At 43.4% G+C, this 15229-nt stretch overlaps 1 protein-coding gene across 3 annotated transcripts in view; it reads right to left on the reverse strand.

Moving 5' to 3' along the window:
• Positions 1 to 14219, reverse strand: part of LOC116388826 (flotillin-2a) — a 17244-nt gene extending 3025 nt beyond the window's left edge. The window contains exons 1-10 of one of the 3 annotated variants that reach the window (XM_031857054.1): positions 13996 to 14219; positions 10966 to 11047; positions 7974 to 8064; positions 4306 to 4429; positions 3410 to 3528; positions 3179 to 3292; positions 2878 to 2997; positions 2566 to 2780; positions 1610 to 1793; positions 864 to 1013 (exon numbers count right to left, since the gene is read on the reverse strand). In XM_031857054.1, the coding sequence (XP_031712914.1) occupies positions 864 to 1013; positions 1610 to 1793; positions 2566 to 2780; positions 2878 to 2997; positions 3179 to 3292; positions 3410 to 3528; positions 4306 to 4429; positions 7974 to 8064; positions 10966 to 11047; positions 13996 to 14044 (1248 nt within the window). In that variant the 5' untranslated portion in view covers positions 14045 to 14219. Of the gene's footprint in view, positions 1 to 863; positions 1014 to 1609; positions 1794 to 2565; positions 2781 to 2877; positions 2998 to 3178; positions 3293 to 3409; positions 3529 to 4305; positions 4430 to 7973; positions 8678 to 10965; positions 11048 to 13995 lie in introns of those variants that run through there. The other 2 variants (XM_031857055.1, XM_031857053.1) reach the window with 2 other exon arrangements.
• Positions 14220 to 15229: the final 1010 nt, after the last annotated feature.

Here is a 15229-nt window from a genome sequence, read left to right on the forward strand (position 1 = left end):
ACACACACACACACACACACACACACACACACACACACACACACACAAACACACACACACACACACACAAACACACAAACACACGATGTAGGCGAGTTAAATTGAAATTGCACAATGCATTAAAACATTACTACTATCAATTATAGCCTCACTGGTGCATCAAACTCAACCAAATATGTTACGTGCAAAATTCAGTCAAGATTGGACGAGATTAGGAGGAGTTGATAAAAGAAGTGGTTTGTATAAATAAATGGTGAAACATCTCGGTAACTGCAATAACTGCTTGTTCCTGCTTACTCTTAGCCAGCTGAACAAGCGGAAAATACCACGCTGTATTATCATATTATTTTATCACCTCATAAAAGGTGTTATGGTGACTGTGTTGCATATTTACACAATACTAATTTCATTTTCTTGCCAGAACTGTTAAACTTTGCTCATATGTGGGTGGTCAAATCATCCACGTGGCTTCCCATGCTGCTCCCAAACTTCACTGCATTCTTGTGCAATTTAGTAGGAAGGTCCCCGCAGACGTGGATGATGAGCTAACAAGACGGAGGCTGCCGCTCGGCTAGATGGAGAATTGTTGAGCGTTGTGGTCGGTGTTTGTGCTCCATTAAATGCCCTCTGGTCAGCTGTTGTAGTAATGTTTTATTCCATTGCAAATGGATCAACATTAGTATTGTTATGAGCATCATGAGGCTGCTTTGTATTCTGCTTTTTGTTGAAGTGGTTCAAACACTCAAGACACCCAAGCTTATAATTTCCAGCGATCATAAGCCAGGCGTACAGACGGCCCTGAACACAACACGAGGGGTGTGGTGAAATATATGAACTCCTGTGGAGAACAGTGCCACCCTCACCTTAGTCAGATCCACTCCAGTGAGGGCGTTGACGGACACGGGGAGCTCAGCTAACAGACGGTTCACCTCTCCGGTCACGCGGCTGCCATCTCCGCTCAGGATGACAATCTCACTGGTCCTGGACAGCGGTGCAGCCACCTTACTGGCAATCTGAGGAAACACAAGGGAGCATCCGGGTGTTATTTCACTGACTGAACACTCCTCGTACCATCTATTTATGACAGGAATTGACATGAACATATTCCATTCATTCCGTCTCATCAGGGGAAAGAAAAATACGCCCCTTGTGTGTGTCAATGTGACTCAAATATTGATACCAAAGTCATCTGTCTGATTGATAACTCTGACCAGTGCAATGCTTTAGCAAACACCAGGCTGGGAATATGTACGTGTGTAGCATTAGTTCATTTGTAATGCTCCACATAAACCCGCTAGGCATGTTAACCTGCACCATGTTTCAATGCAGCTGATTTATAATGGACGTATCTGATGGTGAAGACTAGTTTGCTGATGTTTGAGAATAAAAACATATATTCCAACTTCAGAATACTAAAAAAAAAAAAAAAACTGTTTTATAGTACGTCTTTAATTCTTGTTCTGTAAAATCGATTTAAAGAACTCTCAGATGACGTTGGTGCCATACCTCTAGTGGTGAAGACATTTGGGTGATCAAACCAATAAACCAAGCATCTTAAATGTAGGTGAATTATTTTCAAACCAGCGGCGTATAAATAAATACCACAGACCAAGGGCAGAGCCTCCAGGACCAGAGCAGTCTTGGCCGCCTCGCCGTACTGCTGGTAGGCTTCCGCTTTCAGCCTCATCTTCTCGGCCTCTGCCTTGCCCACGGCTTCAATAGAGGAGGCCTCGGCCTCGCCGATGAGGCGGATCTTGTCGGACTCTGCCTGCGCCATCAGCACCGTCTTTATCCTGAGGTCGGGGTTAGGTAAGCATCGAAAGGACTGTTTAGTGTTTACTGTCGTTGGCGGTCAGTCATGTACTGTTCTGCGACAGCATACGAATGTATAAGCTGGATTTGCAGGTTTATTGTGCTGATGTAAACAAACTTTAAAACCATCAAAAAACATTATCAACTTAAAAATCTAGCTGCTGTCTTAGCATTAGAAAGACTTGTTATTCAAGTTAGAGAGCACATTTAAATCATGTGTTTGGATCAAAGGAACCGTGTGTAGCATTATGGGGGATCTATTAGCAGAAATGGAATATTATATATTAGTATTTACGTCTGTTTTCTTTGGTGCGTACATTGTGTTTTCACTACCTTGAATGAGACGTTTATCTCTACATTCGGAGCGGGCAGACATGTTTCTACAGTAGCCCAGAACGTTCAAACCAAACACCGACACTGGCTCTAAATGGGGACATTTGTGGTTTCGTGTCGGCCACCTTCGCTCTACTAACTACACGCTTGGCACAGGGGAGAAGTTTCAAATGGTTGCATTCTGTAACCTCGCCACTAGATGCCGCCAAATCCCACACAATGCACCTTTAAGGAAGGTGTCTTTAAAGGCCAACAATCTGTTTTTTTCCATTTGTTTCCTTCCTAATTTTCCTTCCTAGGTTTAAACAGAGTAAAGTAAAATGTCCCAACATCATTAGCAGCTACGGAGACTTTAAGACTTAAATGATGAAGAGAGAATGTTTGCAGTGTGCAGTGAAGGTCTGTGCGGGACCAACTCACTTCTGTCCCTCAGCCAGCTGCTGCATCTTGTAGGCTTCCGCCTCGGCGGGTCTCTTCACGGTGGCCACGAGCTCCTTTTCAGTGCGGATGACCTCCTTCTCCTCGATGTTGATCTGCTTCTTCCTCTGCACCACCTCGATTTCAATCTCCTCCAGACGGATCTTCTGCTGCTCTTTGGCCGCCTGCAGCTCGTACGCCAGCTGAGCCTCTGCTTTCTGGAGAGGTCGGAGGTTTTCATTAATACTTTGCTCTCATGTCGGATTGTCGACAATAGTCGGCTCAAAATCAAGTCCAAAATCATCCAAGTCATACCTTTGTGTTCACTTCCTGATTAAAGGAAGCTTTCTGCATTTCCAGCTCTCGTTTGGAGTCAGCCATTTTTGTGTCAGCTAAGAACTTGACGTCCATCATTTCCCTCTTACACTCAGCTTCCTGTAAAAGACATTGTGCAGGACATAATGACATAATAATCCACGAGAGATGGATTAGGAGCCACTTGTTGGTTTGTTAATGTGATGGCTATTAGCCAACAGCTACTCAACAATCAGAGAACGGATGTTTTTTTAAATTGCTCTTGTGTGAAGTTTTAATATCCTCTTAAAGCTCCTCTTACCCTGATGCCAGCGTCCCTCTCTGCCTCCGCCACTCCGATGTCTGCATCCCTCTGGACTGCGGCTGTCTGAGCTTTGCCCAGTGAGCTCAGGTAATCCACTTTATCATACACATCCTGTCAGGGGGACGAATAAATGTGGCGGTACATTAAGTTATTCAATTGTTCAAAGTCAAATTAGATACAGATGTTCTAAAGATAAATGCAGAGTGAAGTCAACTCGATGTCTTTCACCTTGATGGTGAAGCTGAGGATCTCGATGCCCATGCGGCCCACATCGGGTGAGGCCACCTCTCGCACCAGAGTGGCGAATTTGTCTCGATCTTGGTAAATCTGCTCGACGGTGAGGGTGCCTGAGAGGATCAACACGGGAGTTTAGTGCTTTCCCGTCAATAAGACTGTAAAATTGAGCCCGCTGACAAAGATGGGCATTATGTCAAGAGAGCAACAACGGCCAAATGATCCGTTTAAACAACTTGAAGTTGTACAATTTATGTTTGCAAGAGCAATTTATTTGAATAAACAGAAGCAGCACCTGCCATTTCATTCAGTGTGCTTTGATCAAACTGGCCTTCCCTTGTTCTAGTTTGCCACCGGATCATTGTGTTGGTGTGCATGCTGACATCTGCGCACACATTACGTGTTCAAGTCAACCACATTTTAACAGAATGTAAATTAAACGGGGAAGAGCTGAGTCAGCAACCAACCTGCCTCTTGGCTGCTGGCACATTTCACTCCACAACCACCTTTCTGGTAAAACTGCTTCCCACTGTGACTCAAACCACGGTGAGGTTCTCATCTCCAACTGAACAAAAACTGACTAGAACTCATTACAATGTATCTATAGTTAGAAATCAGAACCGTGAGACTTATGACATGCCATTTATAATCCTCTGGGAGCCAAACATGTTCATGTTGTGATCATGTCTCACGTGTTTTGACTCAAAGATGTTGAAATAAATAAGTAAAAAGTGAAAAGGAAAAAGATCTGATGGAGCTACCATGTCTGCATTTCCCTCAATCCCTCTCCTCTCTCTTTCCTAGAACATGAGCAACACTTTAAAAAACTAGACGGACTGTGCACATTTGTTGGAAAAACAATGACGATGCCGTTTGGAGAGACTACCCACCAAGGATGGCGCGCAGGTGACCCTCGAGGGTCTGCAGGATGACGCTCTTGATCTCAACCACCGACTTCCCCAGGAACTGTTCGCAGGCGTAACCCAGCAGCTCATTTTCTGTCATCACCTTCACCTGGTGCCAACGTGGACAAAGAGCGTCAGCTGAGCACACATCCACAAACACAAACACGAGCACAAATACAGGCAGAACATGGGTGTGGCACACATGTAAACATGACCCCATTCTAGCTTTTGTGGTGTCATCTAACAATCCTTTTCTCTCCGATCAGTTACCTCGTCTCACTTTAACGCCACCGGTAACATAAAGGAGTAAGAGGGCATAACATGAAGAATGGGAAATCAACAGAAGTCTGCGATGCATAAAGGCTGGGTTGTTTTTGAGTTATGCATCCTTGCTATTGACTTGGCTGGGCAGTGATGAGCTGCTTAAATAATTACTTATACAGAAAAGAAAGGGCTGAGGCTGCATAACCCTCAGGGCTGATCACTGTAGCTGTAAGCCTGATTAAACAAGGCTTTAGATAATTAATGAACATTTCATGTTTAAGTTTCTTAGTTTACATTTCTCAAAAACCAAAACTACATGTGCAAAATAATATCTCAATGCGGCTTCATAGTTACATTTTTAAACACATCAGAGCGATGCATATGGAGAGCTGGTATCTGGTATAAATGATCATAACAGTGACTGTAGTCACACAGTATGTGTGCTGACAGATCTAATGGGCAGATCTATTAAGCCATTCAATGCTTTACAATCAATAGCAGAAAATGCAGACAGTTTGACCTCAAACCGGTTCCCTTTGGGCTTATGATGACAAGCAAAGCGTGGATTTATAATGAAAACGCTTCTCTAAACCTTCACAATGCAAAAAGACATATTCCCTGTTAACAAAGTTCTAATTTCACATGATAATTATACTGAAGAAAATCCCAACATCTAAGCTAGATTCACAGTAATGCAGTGAGAATCCCAATTCAGCAATCTACTGTATGTTCCTGTTACAAGGTCAAAAAAACTAACAAAAAACAGGAGAATTTAAAGCTGAGGGGATTAAATGCAGAAACAAAAATCATCAGTGGGATAATTAACAGAAAAAAATGGCAATGACCTGTTTACGAGAGAAACACAAGGACATTCAGTGACAGTACTAGAGGTCGCTTCTACAGTCAGGAAATCAAAAACAAATGGTGTGAGACACAAGGTTTTGGGTGAGATTGTGCTCCACCGGCGCTGTAAGGAAAGAGAGAGTGAGCTGGGTCCTTAGGCGAGAGGTCTGCACATGGTTTGGTTTTGCAACATGCACTCATACCAGGAACGAGGGCAAACACAAAGTCAGGGGAAGATGGACGTCATTCCAAGGAAACGCACGTCTGGAAGCAGAGAAGGCTGCAAGCCAGCCACACAACCACACTCACAGACAGACAGCAGGGGGAGCCGTGCCGCGACCGACACCAGAACAAAGTACTCTATGCACTTAACCCTTAACCTCCTCCTCCAACCCCGCCCTCCACACCCCCACTGCTCAAGCACAGGAAATGTGATGGATCAAGAGTGGCATCTAAACTTCTCCTGATAAATATTCCCTCAGCTCATGTTGTTCCTTAACGGCCATTTTTGTAACATAGTAGATGTGCAAGGTCCTTCAATGGATGGTTTTACTGCCAACTGACCAGAAGGCTGTCAAAGTAAACAAATATACTCCTACTGAAAGTCATGTGGTATACCATTAACGCTCCTTTAAAACAATATCCTAGAGTATTTCCTGCTCTGGTTTCCTTTACATTCTATCTGCTGTGGGGCCTCCCGCTTACTCTAAACACATGCGTCTCATTAATTTACCAAGGACACACACTACTCATGTTGCCATGGGACACTCGCTCCACAATGGTCACGGTTGGCCCAATCAAAAGGTGGCACGATGAGCCTCTCTGAGAGCGAGGGGCTGCTCAGCTCCCAAACAGTGGGCGCATTGTCAGCATGCAAGTAGGAAAACACAGAGGAGAGGAACGTCGGCACGACTGTGGTTAAAATGCAGAACTGATCTTCGTTCAAACACAAAAAGAAATACTGGCATGCAGACAATAAAAATAAAAAAATTAAAAAAACAGAACAGGAAATGAATATGAGCAGAATATCATTTACAAACAGAAATGCAGAAAATATTATGGAACAAGTTTCTACAAGAGAAAATCCACCGTAAAAAGATTTATAATGTTAATAATTGATAACAGTCCGTCATAGATACTAACAGTGTACGTTTTGTACTCACACTGACAGAAGCACACTGCAACACAGGATTAGATGTATTGCACATGATCAGGCCGTATCATGGGCATGTTTTATTATATCGTGTTTACTTTGTGACGATGGAAAGGTTCTCATTACTGAATCGGGAGACTATCCCCAAGCACTCAGTGTTTATCTTCCTTTATTCACCGTGACTGAGAGTGGCAATCGTGGAGAGCTGAAACGTTTACTGAGGAGGTAGCTTTGCTCCGTGAGCTTTTCCTTCAACTTGCCCAATGTTCTTTTCACTGCCATCAATCTCCACCGGCATCAGAAAGAGGAGGAAAACACAAGCAGCCCAATCACATTCAGCCTCCTCGACCATGTGGTACCCCTGGGGCCACAGTCATGCGGACATGTAGTTCCATATTTTCAGGGACACGTGAGTCGTGGTGAAGCCTACGGCGCTGCTGTGGCTGAACCTAGTTCAGAACAAACCCTGGTCTTCTTTTCAGTCAGCCAGCACATGCTCTCTTTTCCTCCATTTTATCGCTTTAACGTGCATTATTCTGGTGTTAGCAGGAGAAATATGAACTGACTGACTTGTAGTTTTTTCATATGTTTGCTTGTACTCATCTGGTACCGTAATCTTTGTTTGAATCTCTCTTGTAACACTGATTGCTATAAATAAAGAACATAATTATTAGGTATGCTGATAAGTATATATTCTGTATGCGTGGAGTAGATCTGGATGCAGAGGTTTCATGCATGTATCAATGTTTGAGACGATAAGAAATGAATTTAAGATTATTTTAAGGTGGATTTTCTCTTTAACATCTCAAGTCGTCGACCTAAAAAAAAAAAAAAAAAAAAGTTCACTTTGGCACTGAACAGGATCAAACAACCAAAGAGCAGAGACAATGAAAAGAAAAGTTTAAAATTGACAATGAAATGCACATCAGGCTCTACACAGACCCTCTCCTGTCACACTGGGACCAGGTTCAGACTGAAAGTAACACGGTCAACAGAATGCGAGGGGCTACATATATAAAGGTGTGCTGCTACCGGGAATACGAATTAGGAAGTCGGGTTTGAAGGTTTATCAGACACCAAATGCCAACTGAATTATGCCGATTCTGCGGTCTCATTGAAATGAATGAGGAGTCTTGTTTTTGTTTTGACGCAGTGCTACCGTCAGTCTGAAAGCTGGCTTACCTCCGATATGAAGGTACATCATGCAGACAACAGTTTGACCCAACATTTCTGTGTGTACATCTGACTCAGTGTGCATCTTAACTTCAGCCCTCTGTATGAAACACCACCTGTGCTGTGATTATGGGGTGATGCCAGGGAAAAGGAGAGAGGGGGGGGGGGGGGGAGATGGTGGAGTCTGAACTGGCATTCCCAGAAAAGTGTAGTGATTTACCTGAGCCACCCCAGTGACAGTAATAGCTACACCCTCCGCTGTCTCTACATCATCACACTTCGGCTGCAGGGTCATAATCTCAAGCGTTATCCTGTTGAAGAACGTGGAAAAAATATAAAATAAAAAAGTGACATGTTCGGAAGGGGAAAGCAAAATGAAGGGAAGGGCCAGAACACAAGGAAAGAAACAGGACAAAGTGAAACCATTCACCCAAGGACTCCAGATCACTAACAACGGAGCAAAATGAGACGCCACCCACAATTCAAACTGTGGGATTTGGATTTTTGCCGTAACTATTTTTAAATGCATCGGTATTGAAATAACTCAATTCGCATTGTACATTGGGTTCCTCAAATCCCTTTTTTAACCATTTCTATAACCTTCATTTATTGACCCCGTTGCCAGAGGTGACTCAGAGTTGAGCCGGGTTAGTGACAGCTGACTGTCTCCTCTCCACTGCAGAAGGAAAAAAGGCCATGAAGATGAGAAAAAGCAAACAACATAGACAACGTTAGCTTGTTAGTTGAACCTTGCTCCTGGGTCTTCCTTTGGTCTCCAGCACCAGCCACTGCTTGTTTTTTTTGGTTTTTTTTCGTCTTTTGAAGTGCATTACCTGAGCCACCCCTGTCACATCCAGGGGAACACCCTCCGACGTTTCGATATTCTCGCAGCGACAGAGGATGGTCATAACCTCCAGAGACATTCTACGCAGGCGGGCAGGCAGGCGGGAATAGCAGAGGCAAAACAGTAAGTTGGACAACAGCTGTTAGGAATGTCAGTAACCAAGGTCAAAAGAAAGAGGGAAGAGGGAGGGGGGGGGGGGGGGGGAAGACACAACCGGACCTCCTGTTTTTCTGGTTTAGAGCCCGGAGGCTGTTTCATGTATGATGTCGTGCTGCTGACACCTCTTACAAAAACCAGGATCGTCACAGCGACAGCACGGTTCCTCTCGCCTCGCTCTGTTAATAAATGTTTTCAACAATCTGGGACAAAGAGCGAGACCTATAGATTGAAAGTCAAGTCACCGTCGTAAGGATTCTCGAGCAAAGCTCCTTTTTTTTAGGGTTACATTTGTACGGAGATTACACAACCCAAACCATCATTATGCTCCAGCGCTAGTCCGGCTGGATTGTTTATATGACATTTTGTTTCAGAGCTGATTAAAAACAGCCGGAGCTGCTCTTTTAACGATAAATATGGACTCAGAGCCGTTGTCGTCCCGAGTCGAAGAAATGGGAGGCCGATCGCAGCGACGAGCAGAGAGGAGACTCTCTGGCTAACGGCTCCGCTGCTGCTCTTTCCAGGAGAACTGGATCAATGAGTCACAGGCCTGGACATTAACGTGATTACTGCATCACGAGCGGGAAGCCACACTGCTGTGTTCACCCCCCACCCCCCCACACCCACCACCACCACCACCATTTCTATAACGCCACCCTCATGCACACAAGGCTTTTAGCTGAAGTGGCCTCTACTCTCTCCGTTTTTTTACGGCCCAAGAAAGCGTCTGAAATGTTGACTGAACTGAGAGGATTCCTGGGACAGCCGGCCTCTAAACAGGGGGGGGGGGATTTATGAATCCAGCCGTGCGTCGACTGCCTTTTGTTGTCATGGCCTACCATTACGTTTCCCAGCAACTAAGGGACAAAGAGCAGCACCTAATAGGAAATGGGTAACCTGAAGGAGACACACTGGGGCTCAGACAAGGGTGAGATAAACACCAGACGAAGCAAAAGCAGGTTAGCAAAGTAGAAACAAAGAGGCATGCAGACCCTGAATGATACATCGTTTAACACCAGGAGATCCAGAGTATTTCCACAAGTTAGTTCATGTTCATTAGGATTACTGTACGCTTTACTCTTTTACAGATGGTACAGTCTAAATGTGTCATCACTCAAACATGACAAAGTCTCACTGAGAATGGCCACATGACGGCACAGACAGTTTCATTAATAACAAACTGTCGTTAACCAGCGACTTTGAACCCAGCGCCACAACAGGGCCATTTGTTTATCATCAAATTAATATCACACGCAAATTATGTTCCGTTTCCTGTAACTCCTTTGCTTTAGTGTCAAGTGTGGGAGTTTAACACATTACATGGACGGACAACAGGGTTTTTGTTTAGTTAGAATGTTTACAAAACATAGTTTTGTAAACATTCTGCTCGTAACTTTCGCTGACCTCGTCATTATGTACCATCTGTTTATCTTCTTCGTGTTCAAATCGGCCCAAGAAGCCAATTTGTTGGAGCTGCATTAAAAAGCAGCGGACAGAAGTGACCCCCTGTTTACACATTTAGTAAACATTGAGTTTTAATATCGATGCCTCAATTTACCATTAATAACTTGTTTATTCTTCACTGAATACAAGTAGGGAAGAGATAAACTTCAAATATCTACATTCTAAATACACACCTATGAAAATTAGACTATTTGTTAAATGTTCAAATACAACTTGGGCATTTTTCATAAATGATCTTACTGTCAACAAATCCCAACTACGATTTTCAGCCATGGATTAACGCATTTTGTGTCAGAGTATTTATAGCACCAGGACAATGGATATGTGATTTAACCAGGAATAAATTAACTTCAGTGCCCATTCACATCGTTATGTGGATCATTTGTGTGTTTTCAATGTGCTCACTAAATTTAATGACAAACTGGTCAACAGAGTGATGCAGGAAAAACACGGAAATGAGTTTGCATATTTGCGCAAACTCATTGACTACAAGGTGAATGGTTTTTGGTTAGATGCCTTAAACAAGGTCTAAGGTCAACAAAAGCTTTAACGCCACACAGGTGTTTTCAGTTCATCGCCTGATTAGACCTCGTCTCAAATACGTCACACCTGCTGTGTGAACCCGCAGATACCGTGTTCTTAAATGCTACCTGACTGAGTCTGTGAGCAACGTGCCAGTTAAACTTTATGGCTGAAAAGGGACTTTTAACATTTTCTTTGGTTTGGAGCCGGAGCAGAGAGGTCTTACCTCTGGATGTCAGAGATGAGCCACCAGGCCCAAGACCAGCCTCCCACGACATATGTCTTCTGATCTGAGCCACAGCAGCCACCTTTGGAACAAAACAGATGAAATGGAGGACAACAGTCAGAAAAAAGGAAACCAGCCCAAATTAATTATCCCTGAAATTTTGATTTAGATAGTTGAGACCTTTTAAAAGTGTCTATAAACAGATATTTTGCACTCGTAGTGATGACAATTGTTTGCTAAAAAGTCCACCATAATAACTAAATAACAGTGATGATGCACTTAAATTCATGCAGTTCATTGGAAGACATTTATAATACATGCGATACATAAACCTATATGTAACTGGAGCAGCAGATTTGGCTTTAAACCCAAAGTAGCATTGAAGGTATTGAGACAATGACCCAGTTTTCATTGTCTGCGAGTGATTAGGAGGAAGTCTTAGGAAGATGATCATGTGCTGTTCTGAAAGTCATAAACAAGCACAAGTCCCACCACAGCGCCCACAATTTTTGCTCGTATTGCACTACTAGGAGCATGCACCCACTCCCTGCTTTCCGGCGCTACTTTAAATCTTTTGATTCGACTCAGAAACCACCGGTACGTTGTTACTGTGATCTGCTGTGCAACTACAGCGATACTGTTTGTTCTAGTCCATGTGATTACAATTCGAACCATTTATCGAACTCACGCATCACGATAACGGTAGAAAATAGTTTATAGTAACAGTCGTGTGTTAGTGAATGTGAGGCCTCCTCCAGATGTAAGTTGGGTGGAAGGAAACACACATTGGTCACAGTCACTGGCCTTAGTCAGATCGCTTAATCTGGAGTGTTTAGTGTGACATTCCCAGCTGCCACACGTTAACTGACAGATGGAGGGGAGCACTATCTTTACAGACACATACCAAACATTACAGCAGGACATATTGAGACACACACACACACACACACACTCTCTAACAATTCCATCAACTTATTTTATTTCTATAAAGACAAATCTCAATCCGACACAGTGGCCTCTTTGCGTTTCACGTTACGCAAAACAATGCGCAACATCCTGGTGTGCTTGAACAATACCCCACAAGAAACGGTGGCTTGAAAACGGATCCGGAGTACTTGGAAAACTAAGCAACACTCTCAACTTGAACTCAAAATGATGGACTATTGAGTCAGTCCGTCTTGTGTTGTGTTGTGTTGCCACATGACCCTCGGTCTGCCCTGCCTCAAACTATTCACTATAGAAGGAAATGTAACATGGTTTGCTCAAATATAGTGCTACTGACATTTTAAATAAATGTTACTTACTTTACTTAATCGTAAATTCAATTTTTTTTTAAGTCTTTGAAACTTTGACCCAGAGGCTGACCACGAGCAGAATGTCTACCATGAACAGAGATTTTTGGGACGTTGCTCTGCTACGACATAATCTACTTCAGACAGATTACAAGTGGTGTTTTAATAGGGGAATGCGGGTGGGGCTGGCTTTTACTATTAAAACCCACCTGATTGCTGCCAAATGCCATCGCCAACTAAAGTAGTAACAGACTGAGGACCTATTGGAGCAACGCACCATAATAACCCAGTCGTCCACCGACATATCTGAGATTCCTGACTGCATTCAATCCACAGTGGAGGGGGGGGGCTTAATGTGAATGAATGAGTATTCAAGCAAGCTAAAAAAACAAAATCCCGTCATTAACGTTTCCTTGATGCCGGGTTTTGTTCTCAAAAGGAAAATGAAAGCCTTTACTTGTTATTTAGCCTTTGGCCAAAAAGGAGAAAGTGCTTTGGCACTCAATCTTGTAGAAAAATACAATCCTTTCTTTTCACACTTCTGAAATGAATCTGTCTTTGAATCTGGATGTGCAACTCACGCCCACTCACCTCTGCTCCCAATTCCTCAACTGTGGAGACTGACACGCTTGTAGAAGTTTTTCTCACAATGGAAAATCCCAAAGCTGTTTCTCTTTTTGTTTTTTTCTCTTCATCACCAGTGGGGTAAACAGGAAAACTGCCTCGACAGATTCAGTGACAAAAGCCTGCTCGTAATACTTCATGCACTACTACACTGGCAAAACACATTTATGAATTTAGATTTTCAAATTAGAATAAAGGTCCGTAATTCCTAAAAATCTGATGTCCATCAGGGATCCGTATCAGGTCAATGGAGAGTGACACACTGTAGAGAATAAGTGCTGAGGTCAGTTGTTGTGATTTGACTCTCTGGCTGAATTTTTAATAAAAGAAAATCCAATGTCTGTGGAACCAAAACTTTGACACAAAAGGGGCCCCTGGCCTCAGTTGTTATAAGGGGGGGGGGGGGGGGGCCCGGAGATTAAGAAAGGTCTCGTGTGTGTCACGTTTCAGGTCTGAGACACATCAGTCTCTCCTGTAATTTAATTCATTTAGCTATATTCCTTCTGCGACAGAGAGCCACCATGCCCCACCAACACAAGAAAAACATCAGATACATTCACAAGCCCAGCTGCCCCACATCCACCCTCATAATAACTGCTTTATCGTAACAAAATACCAACGTGAGAGACGATTCATGCGCCAACATTGCGCTTGGAAACAAAAATAAGAACAGATGCGCAACCAGACCCCATCGAATCCCCCTAAACCAATCAAACGAAGAGAGACCACCGGAACACCCATTACAGCAGATAGATCCTACCGTGTAGGAGAAAATGGAGCAGAGAAAACAGGTGAATGTATCATGAAAACGTAACAAAAATAAATCGGAGAAACGCATTAGCGAAGGTACGACGTAGCGGATATCAAGGCGCCAAAAGACAACATATTTTCGCAAGATACATGACGTTAAACACTACTAAATTACATGAAATTGTAAAATGTTGGCACGTTAGCACGTGACTAGTGTGTACCGTTTAATACATGTGAGTTACACGTCGAGTAAAGGTTAGGAGAGTGCTTTAATTATTTTTTCCAGGGTTTTTCTTTACAAGCGTTACGCACTCCATCGAGCAGAAGGAGCCTGGAACCACAGCTAGTAGCCACACAACGTTACCTGAAACCACCAGGGCCTCGTTGGGTCCGACGGTGTGACAGTTCCCCATGTTTCCGATAGAAAACAAAAGCTCGTATTCAAACCTACTCGACGCTTACGAAACTAATTTCACTTATAAACTATGTTTTTTCTCGTTTTTTCCCACCAACTGTCAATTATCGATGGGGTTTTTTCAACTGGAGAGAGTGGAGCAATGGCTGCACGTAACGTTGCACGTAATTCGACGTAGTGCTTCCGCTATGCCTTTCAAAATAAAAGTGCCGTTGATGAACATGGGTTAGAGTACTCGATTTTATTTTATTTTGAAGGTGACGCCACCACGCTTCTGTTCCTGTTTCGCTGTCGCTTGATTCAGCTGATCAGATACCCCTCCCCTCTATTGGGCCCCTCCTCCACCGTGGAAGGATACGATGCCATAATAATACAAAGGCGTGGTTGTTTAAATTTCCTCTCACGAAAGTAACCTAAACAACACTCATCGGTAATTTTCCTCTGACTTACGCGTGTCTGCGACAGCCTACTCAGCCATTCGTGACCTAGTGTTTATTTCATTTGGTGTAGTGTTCAGATTGTTGTCATAGTTAAAGCTTCTCTGTATCGCCTAATGCAGATAGAACGTGTGTCAGTTTCGAGTTGTGCTTTGATGTGTGGGCATAAAATACACACAGTGTAATGAAATATGAAAACTCTCATCCTTCCTCCTATTTCTCAATTCTCCATTACATCAAGCTGCTTAGAAAGGCCACTCTCTCGTAGGGCTCAGTAAGAGCGTGGATATTCAGCAATATAAAGCAATATTTGCACAGATTTGCTCCTTCACAATCTTTCACAATCTGATTTTCGTTACAAAACTATTTGATGGGCTGTCTTGCAGAAAAGGCATGGCAAATTGTATCCTCCTAAATTCACGTTGTCAACACTATAATCAGAGGAGACCTACACCACTCCTTTCCAGGGAATTCCAAAACTTGAGAGAACGCCACTAATTGCCTGTTAGCAGTTGCTTCCGTATACATGATGCACTTGTTGATGAACACTGTGGGGTGGCAGATTCACAGAAATCCCAAACCTGGCCCACATTTAGACTCCTGACCTTAGCAGAGTCAAAGGACTGGATTGGCTTCCATCGGTCAGACGATGCTATACGACAGCATATTTGTGGCTGTTGGCAAATATCTTCCCACTAGAACCCGAACAACGCTCTCTCAGCGACACACGGTACATTTCTTTCTTC

The sequence above is a fragment of the Anarrhichthys ocellatus genome, unplaced genomic scaffold (genome assembly GCF_004355925.1).
Source record: "Anarrhichthys ocellatus isolate YVR2014 unplaced genomic scaffold, GSC_Weel_1.0 scaffold18, whole genome shotgun sequence".
In the NCBI taxonomy this organism is placed as follows: domain Eukaryota; kingdom Metazoa; phylum Chordata; class Actinopteri; order Perciformes; family Anarhichadidae; genus Anarrhichthys; species Anarrhichthys ocellatus.